Source organism: Anolis carolinensis, chromosome 4 (assembly GCF_035594765.1).
Source record: "Anolis carolinensis isolate JA03-04 chromosome 4, rAnoCar3.1.pri, whole genome shotgun sequence".
NCBI classification, from domain to species: domain Eukaryota; kingdom Metazoa; phylum Chordata; class Lepidosauria; order Squamata; family Dactyloidae; genus Anolis; species Anolis carolinensis.
The window spans coordinates 32,939,729-32,956,993 of NC_085844.1; the positions used below are offsets into that span (position 1 = coordinate 32,939,729).

The following is a 17,265-nucleotide window of genomic DNA, read 5'->3' on the forward strand; positions in this document are numbered from 1 at the left end:
AGGTAATAAAGTCACTCCTAAAGTCATTCCATTGCAAAATGGAATTCTGATTATCAAACAGAATTCATTTCCCCTGCATGTCAAATGGTTTTGGATAGTTTAGATCTCTGAACATCCAAGTGGCATTCTGGATTTCTGTCAAACTAGTTCTTAACTGGCTTTATTTTTATTTTAAATACCATTCATATGTAATGATATTTTAATGTTTATTTCTAGGTTTTAAATTTTATTGCATTGCTTTTTCTGTAAGCAGCTTTGAGTCTCTTTCGTAGAGAGAAAAGCAGGGTATAAATAAACATAAACATTGTAATAAATCCGTCGAATATTAGCAATTATCGCATGAAACTTAAAAAGATTCATTATCCTGCTTACCTGAAGAGGCAGTGACTGCTTTCTGTTGTCATGGTTTTTTTTAAGCAAAGCAACATATACCAGTAACTCAGGAACATTGATATGGTTTATTGTAAAGGCTAATGAATACACAATATTCAAAACCCATAGATACTTCAGACCAACCAAGTAATATATATTCCTCCTTGTTTGAGAAATATGTCTTGTGCACAAGCAACGTATTTTAAAAAGGAGATGTTAATAACTATGCAATCTTAGTTATGGCAACTAAAACAGCTAGCAATGCTGTACGAATTAGCTCCCAATAATAAGCTTTCTTTCTTTGCATTATTTACTTTGCAATATTTATAAAAAGCTGTTTATGGCCTAAAATGATACACAACGGTTAAGATTTGTATACTTTCACAAATCTAATGACGTGATATTTGAATCATAGTCATTGTAAATTTTAATCTTGATCATGGGAACATCCTCACCAAACTTCCAATCTGCATTTTAAACTACCCAGAAGTTAAGTGATGCGATACTTAAAAGGGATGGGGGGTTTTTGTGTGTAAAACCAAAGTAAAACTGAATTATATGCAATCTGTTTTCACACACAGTGAGTCACCTCTTTCGTTTACTATGAATTTGGCTTACTATGAGTGCCTCAGTTTGGGGCCACAAACCTGAGTTTGCAAACATAACTTTCATAATTCTGACTCCATTTGTGAGGCACAAAGTGTAGGCATCTGAAGAGGAAACAGCGTCAAGTGTGCGTGACAGAGAGAAAAGGCAACTCCATGAATGCCATGTTTTTATTGAAAACATGTTGGCAAACCTTGAAATTCTCTGTATGAACTTGGGTTTTAGTTATACTCAGCTGCTGAAATGGAAAGAATACAAATCTGCAAAATGAAAATAAATATCTGACCAAAAATATTGAATATCCTTTTAATCTCACATGCAACTTGAACCCAGAACTACTATCTTCTGCACTTTGCAATATGAAAGGGGGAGGGGGGGAATCTGAATTAAGTATCTTCCACCTTGTTAAATTATTTACATCCTTATTTTTAGTCTATAAAACTAACACATTGCTGTTGAACTATGTTTTGCTCACTTTCCCATGCTTGCTCACTTGTTCACATACATTTAAGGTTTAATAGTTATCTCTTGAGAACCAATGCCCTGCTTTAAAAAGTATTTGGGGGGGGGGGGGGAGAGATGAATTGTGGGAAAATATGCTTTGCATGCACACTTGACATGTATTCACAGGGATTACAGCCTGTAAGTAAATCCATAGAAAATTTTAAATCTGGTTCATATTCATTTAATCATTTTTCAGAGCTTAATTATGGACTTGATTCATCAGGTCAATTTGGAGTATGTAAGGGAACAACACATTGCTTTTGTTTTCTAATGCTAACAAGCTCAAGCTAATAAGCTAATTCTGTTTTTCACTTTGGGAATTATTGTGAGTCTGCAGTAATAAAAATCTATAAAGAAATTCTAGGTTGTTCTCTGTTTGAATGTCCTTTGGATAATGAAATCTCTGTTATTTTGCTTTGGATAGTTGTGTGTGTTTTCACTGACTGAGGGCCTAGAGATTAGGCATATTTTAGCTGCTGAGACATTCGCAACAGTCAAGTGAAGATTTTCATCATACCCTATTATTTTCATCATTTCACTATGAAATGTACTACAAGATACACTCCATTAATGTTTGACTAACATTACATCTTTCATAATAATGTAGTAAGTGCACTTGTAACAGCACTTTGGTTTATACTATTATATAGTAGAAGCCAAGATCAATGCACCATTCCTTTGACATAGTAAGACAGCACTTTTATGACAACTGTTTCCAATTATTAATAGAAGTTATATCTAGGGTACACTTTGATTTCCACTCAGGAAAAAAATCTTTATTTTATAGGCCACTTAAAAGGCATCAGATATAATTGCCACAATGACCACAGTTAAATAAAAGGTTTTGCTACAAAGACATTGGTGAATATTTTGCTTTATTTTACGGAAAAGGTTCTATTTTAGATTTTGGTCTAGTTTTATATAGTAAAACACTAAGCTAATGGTAGAAACCCTTTTCTGTTCAAGTGCTAAATTTGCTCTCACTAGGGTAAGAAACCGAAACAAATCCGAATGAATTATCATAATTATTACTTTAACTGGAAGTAAGTCCAGAAAAAAAGACAGGCAGTACTTCTGCACTTTGCAAAGGCTGGAATATCATCCTCTTTTATGAGGCAATGCAATCATGAAGGAGTGGAATATATAACAAAAACAAGGCTGCCAGTAACTGTAGATGTTAAAAGATGAATTATAGCATTATGTCTGCAGTTCTTTGTATGATGTCTATGGCTGTTTGTTCTAGGGTACTCCATCTCTTTCAGCCAGCAGCTGATGCCTCTTCTTCATCTTTGCAGCCAAGCACTGTGTAATGCCCAGTGCCCCCCCTTTCAAAAAGCGTACAAAATTGTCTCCAACCAGTGGACCTAATGCAAAAAGGTTAGGTTCCTTTGTGCACTCATAAGTATATGGGTCAATTTCAATGGGATTACCTTTGCAAGTAATCGGTTCATTTGCTTTATGGCCTATGCCATGGCCTTGGTCCTTTAGGAAGCATAAGTTAGGATCTGAACCTATTAATACTACAGCTACAGAAAACCTTAAGATCTTCTTCAATCCAGAGGCACTCTGAAGGACACACTTCATATCTGGCTGAAATGAAAGTACTCGATGTTCAGGAAAACTGGTATAGGCGGAGTGCAAATTATAGTCTGTAGTAACTGTCTGAGTACACATCATATGATATACCTTATGGTACTCTGGGTAAGTCTTTTTAGGCAACTGCTTGAAAATTAAACTTGGGTCAGTGACCCTCCTACGGAATACGTGTACTACAGGGATGCTGTTATTATAAGCACACAGAACTGCATCGGCTGCTGAAAGTCCACCGCCAATTATTAAAACGGGGTCAGTTTTACCACGTAATATTCCTTTGTTGATGGTCGCTGCAAACTCGGATATTGAATGGAGCACAACGGGGGAGTCTTCTCCTTCAATCTTGAGCCGCCCAGGAGCATCAAAGGTCCCAGTGGCAAGAGCCACGTTCTCAGCAAACAAGCAGAATGGCACATGAGAGCCATCTGCTGCCCTCTGATACCCTCTGACTTCCCAGTTTCTTTTGACGGGTGTAGTCTGCCCACCTTGCTCTTCCAGCAGCAAATGTTGTGGCAAAGCATCTTTGGTCACTTGGCTTTCATCTTCTGGATCCTGTTCCCGGTAGAGTCTTGATACAGATGTTATGTAGGTGTTCTCTCTAAAGTTCTTTTGTAGGCCCATGACTTTAACATAGTGCTTGTAATAGCTGGCAATTTCTTCGGGCAGAACTCTGTCACACTTTATATTTCTGAAAGAAGATCAGATATCTGGTTATTATACTCAAAATAGAAACACTTCCCTAAGATCTAATGTGACTGTACTATCACTTGCAAACTGGAAGGGCAAAGTTTTTGAATTTGGAAGAAAAGGCTTTCAACATTTCTTAATTTCTTGAAATGTTTCCACTGTTCATACTGGGTTAGAAGCAACACCCCAAATTTGCAAGTGCTAAGTCTCCCCAAAAATAGTACTCCAGCTGATATTTTTGTAACAGGGATAATCTACTACCAAATGTAGTTGCTGGATACTGTTTTATACATTAGACAGCAACTTTCAAGGCATGAAGGGGACAGGGAGGGAAAGCATAGGCAATTTCAAAAGGCAGTGACACTATTTTATAAACTTTCAATGTATAAATGTGTCCACTCACCCCTCCCATAATTTAATTTACAAAAGGTATTTATCATCACCCCTCACAATGAACGTTAATGTTTGGCATCATTTGGGATGGGGATGAAGCAGGCTGCAACTTGAGAATGCCACCCCCTCTCCCTAGTCCTGTTTTAGCAATCCAAAACAGAGTTGGTTAATAATTCTAATGAGAGTGACTTTGCTTAGCCAGGATTAAAACACAAATCTTAAAACCACTGTCAACACCCTAAAGAGCAATTCAATCCCATTACCAACAGGGCTATCTAATAGGAACAATAAAGCAAGATAATATTCCTTGCTTAAAGCAATTATGGCCAAGGGCTTTCTTTTTAAAATGAATAAACAAAGGCAGCATATAGAATGTCCTGAAATAAAACAAAGCAACTAAATTTGTTGACTTGTGGTTCATTCTGAAATCATGAATGAATATTGTGGTAAAGTTTCCCCTTGACATTAAGTCTAGTCAATTCCAACTCTGGGGGTGGTGCTCATCTCCATTTCTAAGCCAAAGAGCCGGCGTTATTCGTATACACCTCCAAGGTCATATGGCCGGCATGACTGCATGGACTGCCATTACCTTCCCGCTGGAGCGGTACCTATTAATTTACTCCCATTTCAATGTTTTCAAACTGCTAGGTTGGCAGAAGCTGAGGCTTACGATGGGAGCTCACCCTGCTCCACAGATTCGAACTGCCGACCTTTCGGTCAGCAAGTTCCGCAGCTCGGCGGTTTAATCCACTGCACCACCATGGCCCCCGATTATTGTGGAGACACAAATATTTACCTAGTTCAACACCACTGTCTATTCAAAGCTATCCTCATAATTTCCAAATTAAAAGTTTCCATTTCGTTTAGAAATACATATTTCAATATGTATGCAATGGTGAAATTGAGCACCAACGACATGCTATTGTTAGTGCATAATGATATAGGTTCCCCTTTTTGGGTAGAAATACAAAACTGACATGTTGTTTACAATATTCACTCATTGCACTTTATCCAGTTCATTTTATCCCCTCGACTTGGGTGTCAAATCCATGTTTTTATTATGATTATTTTATATTTTTACGATGTTTAGAGTGTTAACTTAATTTCTGTGTCTGTATTTTGATGTTATTTTATTTTGGTTTGTGGTTTTATCCGGGCTTGGTCCCATGTAAGCTGCCCCGAGTCCCTTTGGGGAGATGGAGGCGGGGTATAAAAATAAAGTATTATTATTATTATTATTCATAAATCTAAAAAATGATCACAAAGAGGCCACCAGATATTGATGATTTCAACGAATAGGGCTCATTATTAACAAAATTTGAGGATGTTTTTAAGAATGACAAGTGAACTGGTATCGGTACATTTTCAAGTAACTGTTCCTGTAAAGCTCTCTTAAGAACAATGCTTCTTATGATAAAAGCAATTGTACTACCATCTGTACAAACACAAAATAGCAAAATAATGCTGTTCTGTGCAACTGAAATTTACAGAGAAAACATACTACGTACAATGATTTAAATTAGGACATTTCCTATATAGAATTTCCAAATAGGAACTTCTAGTATTTCATAAAAGAGAATAAACATGTAAGTGGACAACAGATAAACCGAAAAATGTACATCCTTCTGAGAAGCTTACAGGAATTAAGTTACTAGAAAAGATTTAGAAGTAGTAATCTTTAAAAAGGGATAAAGAACTCATAGTACTCTCCTTGTAAATGTAAACATTTCTGTTTTGCTTACATTTGACCAGAGAATGTATCCAAAACCTGAACATCAGATTTTGCTATCTTTCATAAATTAATTTTTAGAAGCAAAGTCACTAAAATGTAAACAGATCACTAAATTCTCCAAAACACTACTTGAGGAAAGGTAAGATTTTAAAAAATTAGGGAATGCTATGGGAAGAAGCTGATGGCTATTCCTCTTGTGCTCTCCTTCCTCCTTCAGCATTTTGACTTGCCAGACTTGAAAAAAAGCCAATTTGATCTAATTTATGAGCTTAAAAAAAATAATTTCTCAATTTAAGCAAGCTATGTCACTATGATGGCCAACTGTGTGTTGGTTTTCTACATTTGAGGGTTTTTTTTTTGCAAAATTGATTATTCATGGATTTGATTAATATCTAGTAATTTCTACATCCTCCAATGTGATTTTATGATCAACTTCCATCATAGAATTGCTCTGGATAACACATTCTAGACATTTATAGATTCTCCTTAGAGATTCTATGGTCAATTTCTATCATACCCCAGCCACCTTTGGTTTCTGAACCTAATTCAGAAATGAACTTTGACCAGGATGAAGCTTATTCTGAATTTGTGCCTAGTCCGCAGAGCTCCTTTCAGTTACAGCTGCCGGCTGTTGATAGTTCAGATATTTCCTTAATTGGGAGAGATACTGGAAATGGCTGAACCAGATGTCCAGAGTTCCCCAGAGAACGCGCCCTTCAACCGAAGGGAGTTTCTGCAGAGATCAGAAAAACGAGGGCTTTGAAGGAGTAACCGCTTGGCATCTTGAGGGGATTGTGGATAAGAAGATTCCCTTGGGAACCTTTGGGGAGTTTGGCTTCCCTTTGTTGGGATCTGATCTACGTTCCATAAAAGTGTCTTGCACTGCAAACACTTCGTGGTGTCAACGTAGCAAATACCTAAGAACAGTTCACCGACTCTAGCTCATGGTTTTTACCCAGCCAAGTTTCCTGTTCCTGGCGGCCAAGCTGAGCCGTGACTCCCGAGTAGACCCGGAGTAAATCCTCTTTCTTGCCTTGTTCCTGAATCAAGTTTGATCTCGTTCCTGCCTTGATATCCACGACCTCCTAGTGACTTTGGACTTTGTTATTCAGCCTTGTTTCCTTGTTGTTCCCCGCTCAAACTTTCCAACAGTTTGAGCGTGTTTCGGTTTTTGGACTTTGGACAATTATATTGGACATTTCTCTTGATCTTTTTGGACTTATTCATACCTTTTCATAAAGGACTATTTCCCACTCATCCTTTCCACTTATGCATTCCTGAATTTATATTTGTTTTAATAAAGATATTATATGATTATTGGTCTCTGTCTAGTTTCCAGTGCTCACGCTACCTTGGGGTGCAACAATTTCCACCAGAATTTCCACCATGACTATAGAGTTGTGATGAAAAACAAAGAGATTCCTAGAGAGGTGTTCCCTCAGGTAATATATAGTGGATTGTTTCATTCGGTCTTTCCACTTTTGCAGGGGTCTCAAATCCCTAACCCAAGCTAATATGAAGGATTGACTGCCGTTCAGCAAAATACAAACACTGAAACTTTTTTACTTTTCTGATCACTGAGAAAACAAATTATAGTAGAGTCTCTCTTATCCAAGATAAACGGGCTGGCAGAACATTGGATAAGCAAAAATCTTGGATAATCAGGAGGGATTAAGAAAAAAGCTTGTTAAACATAAAATTACATTATGATTTTACAAATTAAGCACCAAAACATCATGTTTTACAAGAAATTGACAGAAAAAGCAGTTCAATACACAGCAATGTTATGTAGTAATTACTGTATTTACAAATTTAGCACCAAAACATTGCAACATTTACTACAAAAACAATGACTACTAAAAGGCAGACTGCCTTGGATAATACAGAACCTTGGATAAGTGAAGCTTGGATAAGTGAGACTCTACTCTACTTCCTAAGCATATAAAGTAGAAGGTAGCCTGTGAAAGCCCATGCTATAATAAATATGTTGATCTGAGTTCCTTTCTGTTTTTGATACCCCCCCCCCCCCCCCGGGCACAGCCCCGGAAATCGTAGTATGAAATTATCTTCACCTTCGCTTATTAGACGCCCAATCTTTAAATGTGTATCCAGGTAATTCCATCCAGTCTCCAAAGCTGATGGTCAGCATAGAACCTTCCATTGACTGTAGAAAATTTTAAAAAAAGGATCATATGCATTCTAGAATTTGCCAAAGTAATATCATTTAACTTAGTAATAAAAATCTGAAGATTAATTTCAAAAGTACAAACTGAATACAAAAGATATCATACATTATGTGTTACATTTTCTCCCTGGCATGTAATGTCTGGACACAGTTTTCCAGTGTCTATGCAATATGCCAGCTTTTTCAAAATTGGATTTCAGACTTCCATTTTTGGTAAATGCTCTGTGCTATATCTCCTTTATTTTAACAAGTATTTTTATGCCTGTTCAGTCCCTCTTTCCTCCTGGTCCTCTATCTAGCTGCCATTTTTAAAGAAGTATCATGATGATGAAGGAAGTCTTTTGTTATCAGCTTGCAGCATTGTAATCAATACCCTTAAAGCTTGAGCTAAGAGAGAATGGGGTTCTTCTTAGACCAATCCTACTGTAGCTTGATGCACCTCCCTACAACAAGCAAAGGCAAAAGCATCTGCCTCCAGAATCCTTTACTGAGCAGATTTGAGCAGTGAAACAGAGAGAAAAGGGGAGACCAGGTTGCCTTTTTGGGAAAGCAAGCCCTGCCTATTAAAAAAGAATGGACCTGTGTGTCTGGTCACCCAAACAGAAATAATTTAAAAGATGGAAGCTGGTGAAAGCAAAAGTCATCCCTAAGTGCATTTTGGAAAAATCCTTCAGATGTTCTCAAGATTCAAAATGTTTTTGTTTACTTTACGGAGATTGCCCAATACGGACATTTCACTTCACATATGACTATTGCTCATATTGAATGAAGTTTGCTAAAACATGTTGAACTATTATTTTCCTGTAGTGACGTTGGAACCTATCCCTATTCTACCTTATTTCTGCCTCTAGTAACAAAATTTATTTTAAAGAACGAATGCCCAGGAACACATTTACTTCGTTAACTGAGGTATCCTTGTATTTTCCTACAGGAATCATAAGCAATCAGGAGCTCTGTATGGTGTATAGCAAGAATTACTGTGAATTAATTCAGGGCACACTGACCTCTCCTAATCTGGTAGTCTTTCACCCCTTGCCAGGCTGCTGAATGTCATTGTGATGGGTAAAAACACCTAATATTTATTTTTCAAACAAGGCATGGCGGGAGTGAATGCCCAGTTTTCAAGCTGATTAGCTTTCTCAGACGACTTGTGGAAGTGCTAATCAGCTTGCAATTAGGATGTACATTCCTAGCATGCTTTGTTTAAATGACAAATCCTAAAGGTAAGGATGCTGAAATTCATTGGCGGGGCATGAAGAGGCATGAAATCAGGCAGGATGTACATGTAGTTCTTTTGTTGCCCCCCAGCAAAAGATACATGCCATACAGAGCTCTAGATATGTATAGCCAATTAGCCACAGTGATAGATAAATCAACAGTCTTTAATAAAAAAAATTGATTCTAAATAGTAGGAATTAAATTTTTTCTCACATGCCAAGCCCCACCAGGCGGCCCTTTGCCAAGCACTATATGAGGGATATAGTGATGTGGTTCAAGTTTCCAGTGAAGAACAGATGGATAGTTAAACCCGAAGTCAGCATCAGGATGAAGCAGTGTGTCAAAGAGAACTGCAACGGGATTTGAAGAGCGTCCTTCTAGGCCTTCAGCGAAATACTCCAAATCCTAATTGGAAAATGCAGTTTTAAATAATCATGCCACCTATCTGCAGAATATGAACTGATGCAGAGCAAAACCTTTGCTTTATTCTGCTCATCAGTTTCTTCTGCTCCAAGACATATATATCTCACAAGTTCTCTGATTCACTTGTGTCCGTGTACTGCTTTCTGCATGTTTTAATACAATGACTGATTCATATCTTAGTTTTACTTCACATTCTTAATCTTGACTGGAAAGCTTTCTAAGAATGTAAGCTCTTTCTGCTCCTCAGCTTTGATGGTATTAATACAGATTTACCAGATGACGTCTCCAAATATCACTGATTGTTAACCATTTTACCTCCTGGGTGTCCTAATCCCGACAAGCACAAAACAACTTCATTAACAGTAGCCTTTTCTTCACTGGCTTCAAGTTTCTTAGATATATTTAATGGAAACAAGAATGAAGTGATGTTGCATGACTAATGAAAACAATACACTGAACAAAAATCCTTTAAACATAGTAATAAATAAAAGTATTCGAACTATGATATTAATCAAATGTGATTTCTATATTAATTATCAAGTTTGGTGAAATAAATACCAGGAAGATTTGTGGGTGGGTACTAGAGACAGTGCCAGACTAGACCACTTTGTTATAATGAATAATGCATATCATCAAAAATAACTGGTCGACTCCATTCCAGAATCTACGTCATACATAATGCAAATACAGTATGTGGAAAGCAGACTGTTTTTGTTCCACTAAGGCTGTCATAGGAATATGAATACATTTATTCTTTCTAGAATGAAACTGTAATTCATTTTACTCTCAAGTATTGACCTCAAACAGATATCTTTAAATAGATATTTTCATAACTTTAGGGACCAAATGCTTTGACTTTACTGAATGTTAGGAATATTGTAAAGACTTAAGACATGACTAGCAGGACTTACCTGATCAACAAGAGAGAGATGACTGGCTTCTTTTAATTTATTGTGCAAAATAAGATTTGGATGTTCTGCTTCAGGAGATAAATATGGTCTATATCCAGAGAGCATGTAAGAAAGGCAAATTCCTGAAGGTCCATTACCTGTTTGTTTTTTAATGGAAAGAAATAAATCATGAAAACTAACAAACTCCTACAATGACATCAAGAAAGAATGCTTTGTCTTTCAGCAGAATGATGCAAACTTAATGAATGAAATATACTTGGGGAAATAATACAATTTGGGGGGGAGGGAACACATACAATCAAGGTAATACAAAGACATGGGAAGACCTCTTAAAGGCTACATACCTCCTCACTGAAACAAGACATTTCTGTTTAATGATCTTAAGAAGCTGAATCTCTCAATTAGAGATATTTTTCTAGTTTCTAAATATGGAGCATTAGAAATTTGTATCCACCATCTGTTTCTCCTTTGCAAATTAGTCTCCCAAGTCACTTTTCCTAGTCTCACAAAGAAGCCTGAGTTGTCAGGGAATAGAAAAATGGCCAAGGAGTCAAAGACTTCTCCTCCTAAGATCTTTCTAAAACATATTGTGATAAAAGGGCTATTTGTAAGTGGTTTTTATATTGTGAGTAAAATGGACTATTAAATAAATAAATAAGCTTCAGATAAAACATGCACTTATCCATTTTATCACTTGCTGTGACCCAGATCACCTCAGTATTTATTCTCTACTTGTCAATTAAAACTATTTATTGTACAAGAGGCTGATTTGGAGGTTACACAATAAGTAAACATATGTCTAGAATCCCTCTAGGAACAGACTTGGGAGCAAAGGGTTAGATGAAATATTGGATAAGGAATTATATTTATTTTAAAATTGATTATAACATGTTTTAAAAGCAATTAAATAAGCTACTGTATTAAAGCATCAATATGTAAAACAATTTAAAGCCATTTAAAAACATGAAAACAACAAATAGACATTGCATTGAAGGGCATTTTGGTTGGCTGAACCGACATTATGAAAAGTCCTTACTAGAAAAGCTATTGACCACTAATAACCAATATAATCAAATGGATGTGTTGGTATCTTAATGTATTCATGATTAGGGTGGTATATTGATGACTTGGCTAGATCTAATCTTCTTTAGAATATCAGTTCTTCTATTACATGGAATAAACTAATACTGTTCCAAGTATTTTTTTTTCCAATGTGGCAACTGTCAGTCCCAATGAGAGTGGATCCACAAATGGAAATTCCATAAGCAGATTTACTAGTTTCTCACTGATTAGGTGAGTTTATTCTAGTTGAGACTGACAACTGGGGTTAAGCCAAAATCTAATCTACAGTGCACCAGGATATTCTAATCCTAGTATATCAGTACAACAGGATAATGAGTTAACAAAGGAATCAAAATGTAGTAAGCAAACTAACATAAAGGCAAGGTTGTCAAATGAATACTACTACATTGTACTGATCTTAATCTTGTGAGAACAACTTACCTATTACAACCATTGGCAGAGTCAGTGGTGGGTCCACGGGTAGAGTAGTTTCTTCTAACAAGGGCATTGTTTTAACATTTGTCCCAAGGTTGTCACCAAAATACTGCACTAATGAATTCAAAAAGTGCCCTTCAGGTTCAGAGCTACAGTAGTTTCTAATAAAGAAAAACAAATTACTTCAGCATTGTTGTGTGTGTGTGTGTGTGTGTGTGTGTGTGTGTGTGTGTGTGTGTATCCTTAATAAAATTAAGTGGATGTTAAATGATTGCCTTTATATGAAATAGGAAAAAAGAAAAAAAATCACTATTAAGTAAAAAGAACATACTAATTAGTTCATGCAAGCCTGCAAATCCACCATGGCTTTCCCTGAATAGATACAGCTATTTAATTGCCCCATAATATAAAAATAGCTTCTTTGGTCCATGGTAGTCTAGAAAACCATAGAGGACACATTTTCAGTCCAAGAAAGTTTTCTATTGTAATAAATTGCCTGAAATTATGTCACGATTAATGGTGCAAGTCGAGTGACCCTTGTCTGAAAATCTAAAATACACCTGAAACTTTTTGCGTCCAGCTACTCGTTTCTGTCTTTAGGGAAAGGGAGTAGTCATACACCCATCATCCACTGATGAGGAGACCTTATGGTAATGAGGAAGGGGGGACTCTGCTTATACAAAGGCCTTGTTAAAAAAGCAAACATCCCAGATGTTTCCATGCTTGCCTTCTGCCTGGCCAAAAGTGGTATGAGGTGAGGTGGATACCCTGAAAATACTTGTGAAGGTGAGAATGGAGTGACTTTATTTGCTTATTTGCCGACAAAAAACCATTTGATCCCAAACATTTCAAATAAGGGAACCTAACCTGTACATGTACCAGATTAAATGTTTAAAATGTAATACAGTATTATGGATCCTAGGATAGCAAGGTAGGCAAGATCCTTGATCTTAAATTTCCCCTCTTGGAGCCTATGGAAAGATCTTTGGCCCTTAGCCTTCCACAGACTCAGGGGAGAAAAAGAAAGGATATACTATTTTTCCTTTACCTTTGTCCTGCTGGCAAGAACCCAGCAAATTGTTCAATATGTCAGGATCTCCAATATTTTGATAAAACAGAATTTTTCTAATTTTTAAAGATATATTTCCTTTTCCTTTTTTGTGAATGGGAGTATTCATTTTGTTTCCAGAAAAGTTTTGGAGCCAATACAGGACATGACAATGGTGAGCAAGCTGCAGAAGTAAATTGTTAAAATCTGCCAACCTTCTTTCACCAGTGGAGGGCTCCACTACAATGAGAGCCCCACCATGAAAGCCCATTTACTGAGAAACGATAAATTCACTTCCCAGGAACAATGGAAAAATATTTTCAAAGGAGGAAGTATGAATTGGTTTCAAAAATATCTAGGAATTAATCTCTTAAAAGTATGACTTATTGCATCATCTAAAGTATCGTTTTTCAGGAACTTCTACAGTCCATGAATCTGACTGCTATGGATGCTGGTTGTGTAGTCAATCAATCCCCTAACACATTTTAAGTAGACATCTTGAAACTAGGACTTGCCTCTTAGTGTCAGCACATCAACCTCAAGCATTGTCCTTTCCTGGATAATAACTTAAACAACTGTCCTAAAATGAAGAAGCTTGCTTCCTTGACAGTCAAATTCACCCAGATGTTATTCATGCATGAAATATGCTTATCTGAAGCTAGACATAGATCCAATTTAGAGCAAACAATGGGCTGCATGGATATAAATACTGCCACAGATACATTCATGGTAAAAAAAGAAAAGAAAAGAAACCATGAATAATTTTACAATGCAATTGCTTCTGTACCTTCTATCAACTATTTGGGTCATGAGTGATTTCAGAAAATATGCTAATTCACTTCATTACAAAATACTTTCCAGTAAAGCTTCACAGGTCTGACTTTCTTTTCTTTTAGATACAACAAGATCAGATAGATTTGTGTATGTGTAAGGTTGTTGGCTTTAGCTATAGAGGAAGATGGCAAGAGCAGCTGTTCTCTACCAAACCAGGGATGCTTTTCTTATTGTTTATTTCTTACTTACATACTATTTAATTATTTTTAGAGAGGGAAGTACAACCATTTCTAGAAATTGTGCAGATTTATTATGGCGAATCTGAAACGGCTATTGCATATGTGAAAGTGACTTTATGACATCCACTACCATTTATCAAAATACTTTTTGGCAACTATACATACAAGTTGATTTTGAAATTATTAGGATTTTGTGGCACATAAAAGTATTGACATTTGTCAGAAAGCTTGGTCTGGACAACGGTAAAATAACCTATGTTATTATATTCCTTAAGAATCCTTGTTGAGTAATCTTTCCCTGAAAGTTTCTGCTCCTATCCCTTTTCACAATAAATAAGAGAAACACATGTTTTTTTCATTACCATTACAATACAATAGTCTCGCTTATTCAACATAAACGGGCCAGCAGAATGTTGAATAAGTAAAAATGTTGGATAATAAGGATGGATTAAAGAAAAGCCTATTAAACGTCAAATTACAGTATGATTTTACAAATTAAGAACCAAAACATCATGTTTTACATCAAGTCTGCCACTTGTTTGGGAGTGTGGCTGCACTTGTATTGTTGTTGGGGGTGTTGGCCTGCTGTGTTTTGCTGCCTAGAGAAACAGCTGTGGATCCGGGCGGGAGGCAGACTGAATTGGATAATATAGAACGTTGGATAAGTGAAGACTGAATAAGTGAGGATTGGATAAGTGAGACTCTACTGTATATATTTATATGTATATGAAGAAATTGGAATAAAGTAGATATGCAACATATAACATTATACATATACATAATAATAATAATAATAAAAACTTTATTTATACCCCGCCACCATCTCCCCGTGGGGACTCGGGGCGGCTCACAATGTTACAAAAGTAACAGCGCAAATACATTAACAATATACACAGTTTAAAACACAAGAAGATGATAAAACAGAAGTTAAAACAAAGGTTTATACAACAGTAATACTATCAAACAACCACCAATGCAATTCAGTCAACTTCAAAGGTAGGGGGGGGAACTATAGCACCAATATAAGATAAAATCATTAGATTAAAATACCCCAATGAAAGGAACCTAATAACATTCAGAATAGAATTATAATGAGGCTGGTCATCCAATAGCTGTTTCTCCAAAGGCCAGCCCAAACATCCAAGTTTTCAATTGTTTCTTAAAGGATGGTAGGGAGGGCGCCAACCTAATCTCCATAGGGAAGGAGTTCCAGAGCCGGGGGGCCACAGCCGGGAAGGCCCTCTCTCATGTCCCCAACAAACGTAACTGTGAGGAAGGCGGAAGCGAGAGGAGGGCCTCCCCGGAAGATCTCAGAAAGCGCGTAGGTTCATAGGGGATGACACGGTCACGAAGATAGGCAGGTCCTGAACCGTTTAGAGCTGTTTCAAATATTTATGTTTTAATCTGTTGTTTTAACTTTGTATTGTATGTTTTTATTATGTTGTAACCGCCTTGGGCTTGTGCTCAGAGAAAGCCGGGATATACATTCCTCAAATAAACAGGGCAAGGTGATGCAGGAGAGGCTGTCAGTAGTTTTGGAGTGATGTGTGTTTGGAGCACCTGATAATGCAGCGGCCCTGAAAGTCTTTGCTTCAGTATTCAATTACTTTGCTGCCTCAGTATTTTATCAGCCGTTCTGTATTTTAAGTGATTCGCTACATCTTAAAATACAGACTTGAATGAAGATATTTGGAAAGCATCTCTGCCCCCCCTCCACACAGCTGAATAAAATCCCACATTATCTGTTTTGAACTGGAATATATGGCAGTGTGGACTCATATATTCCAGTTCAAAGCATTGATGTATTTTATGAAATTTTATTCTGTGGTTTTAATTGCTTTTAATTTTATTTTGTTTTATACCTTGTATACTTGTTAGGCTTGGTTCCCATGTAAGCCATCCCGAGTCCCTTCAGGGAGATGGAGGCAGGTTATTAAAAAAAGTTATTAAAGCAAATATTGTGGGTTATTCTGCCTTGATATGCTGGGTTATATGGCTGTGTGGAAGCCCCCCCCCCCCTCTCTCTTTATCGCTAGGCCATTCAGAAAACACTATACTGCAGCCCCTTCTAAGGGCTGTTCCACACAGCCATATAACTCAGCATATCAAGGCAGACTAACCCACAATATCTGCTTTGAACTGGGTTGTCTGAGTCTACACTGCCATATATGCCAGTTCAAGTCAGAAAATGGGGGATTTTAATCAGCGGTGTAGAAAGGCCCTCAGAGGAGATGTGCGCAAGCCACACTTCCTTTCATCCATCCCAGGGCCCTTCCACATAGCTATAAGACCCAGAATATCAAGGCAGGAAATCCCACAATATCTGCTTTGAACTGGAATATATGGCAGTGTGGACTCAGATAACCCAGTTCAAAGCAGATATTGTGGGTTATCCTGGCTTGATATCCTGTGTTATACGGCTGTGTGGATGGGCCCCAATCACCCAACACAGAAGACACTGTCATGCTTTCATGCCCTATTCTGCTCAAAAATTTTCCGCCCGCCCACGCAGGTCCCGCGCTCACCCTTCAAGGGTCTTCCCAACAACTCACGTTCTTGCTGTCCTCGCCCGCCCGCATTCCTTTCCCTCAACATCTCTCTGAGATGAAGGAGCCGGAAGGGGAAAGGAGGGAGAAAGGCTGGCGCTGTTCTTTAGATACATCTATATGACATGTATAAGGACAGAGCCAGGAACCCATTGTTTCTCCCTCTCAGTCACACACACGCAGAGACACGGCCCTCCTCACCTGAAGTGGCTGCCAAGGGAGCACCGGCAGCACCAAACCGTCATGAGGGGGCTGAGGAAGAACGGCAGCGGCTCCTCAGCAGGCGGCGGCCGGCGAGGGATGGAGGAGAGGATGCTGCTGGGAGCCTGCTTCCGCCGCCGCCGCCGCCTTCCCTTTCGCCGCTTCGCACGCGGCGCGAGGCCAGGAGGGAGGAGCCGACGCCGACGCCGCTTGGCAGCCGGCGAAGGGAGGGGGACGGGGTGGAGGGAGGGAGCGGGCTCGCGCTCGGCGGGACGGCGGGCCTCACGCGCCGCCGCCGCCGCGGTCATTGCCCTCAGCGCCGAAGGGAGGGGGCGG

General features: G+C 38.0%; 1 protein-coding gene across 1 annotated transcript; it reads right to left on the reverse strand.

The window, feature by feature from the left end:
- Positions 1-439: 439 nt before the first annotated feature.
- Positions 440-17,234, reverse strand: osgin2 (oxidative stress induced growth inhibitor family member 2). Its single transcript, XM_003219533.4, has 6 exons — positions 16,930-17,234; positions 12,128-12,282; positions 10,625-10,761; positions 9,504-9,695; positions 7,960-8,051; positions 440-3,763 (listed from the first exon to the last, which is right to left on the reverse strand). Exons 1-6 carry the CDS (start codon positions 16,971-16,973, stop codon positions 2,722-2,724), a joined length of 1,662 nt encoding a protein of 553 aa, XP_003219581.1. The 5' UTR covers positions 16,974-17,234; the 3' UTR covers positions 440-2,721.
- Positions 17,235-17,265: the final 31 nt, after the last annotated feature.

Coding starts and splice junctions, on each gene's coding strand:
- osgin2 (XM_003219533.4), bottom strand. CDS start 16,973: ATGACGGTTTGGTGCTGCCGGTGCTCCCTTGGCAGCCACTTCAG. Junction 10,762..12,127: donor TCTGCCAATGGTTGTAATAG/GTAAGTTGTTCT, acceptor AAAAACAAACAG/GTAATGGACCTTCAGGAATT. Junction 9,696..10,624: donor ATCTCTCTCTTGTTGATCAG/GTAAGTCCTGCT, acceptor TTTTCCAATTAG/GATTTGGAGTATTTCGCTGA.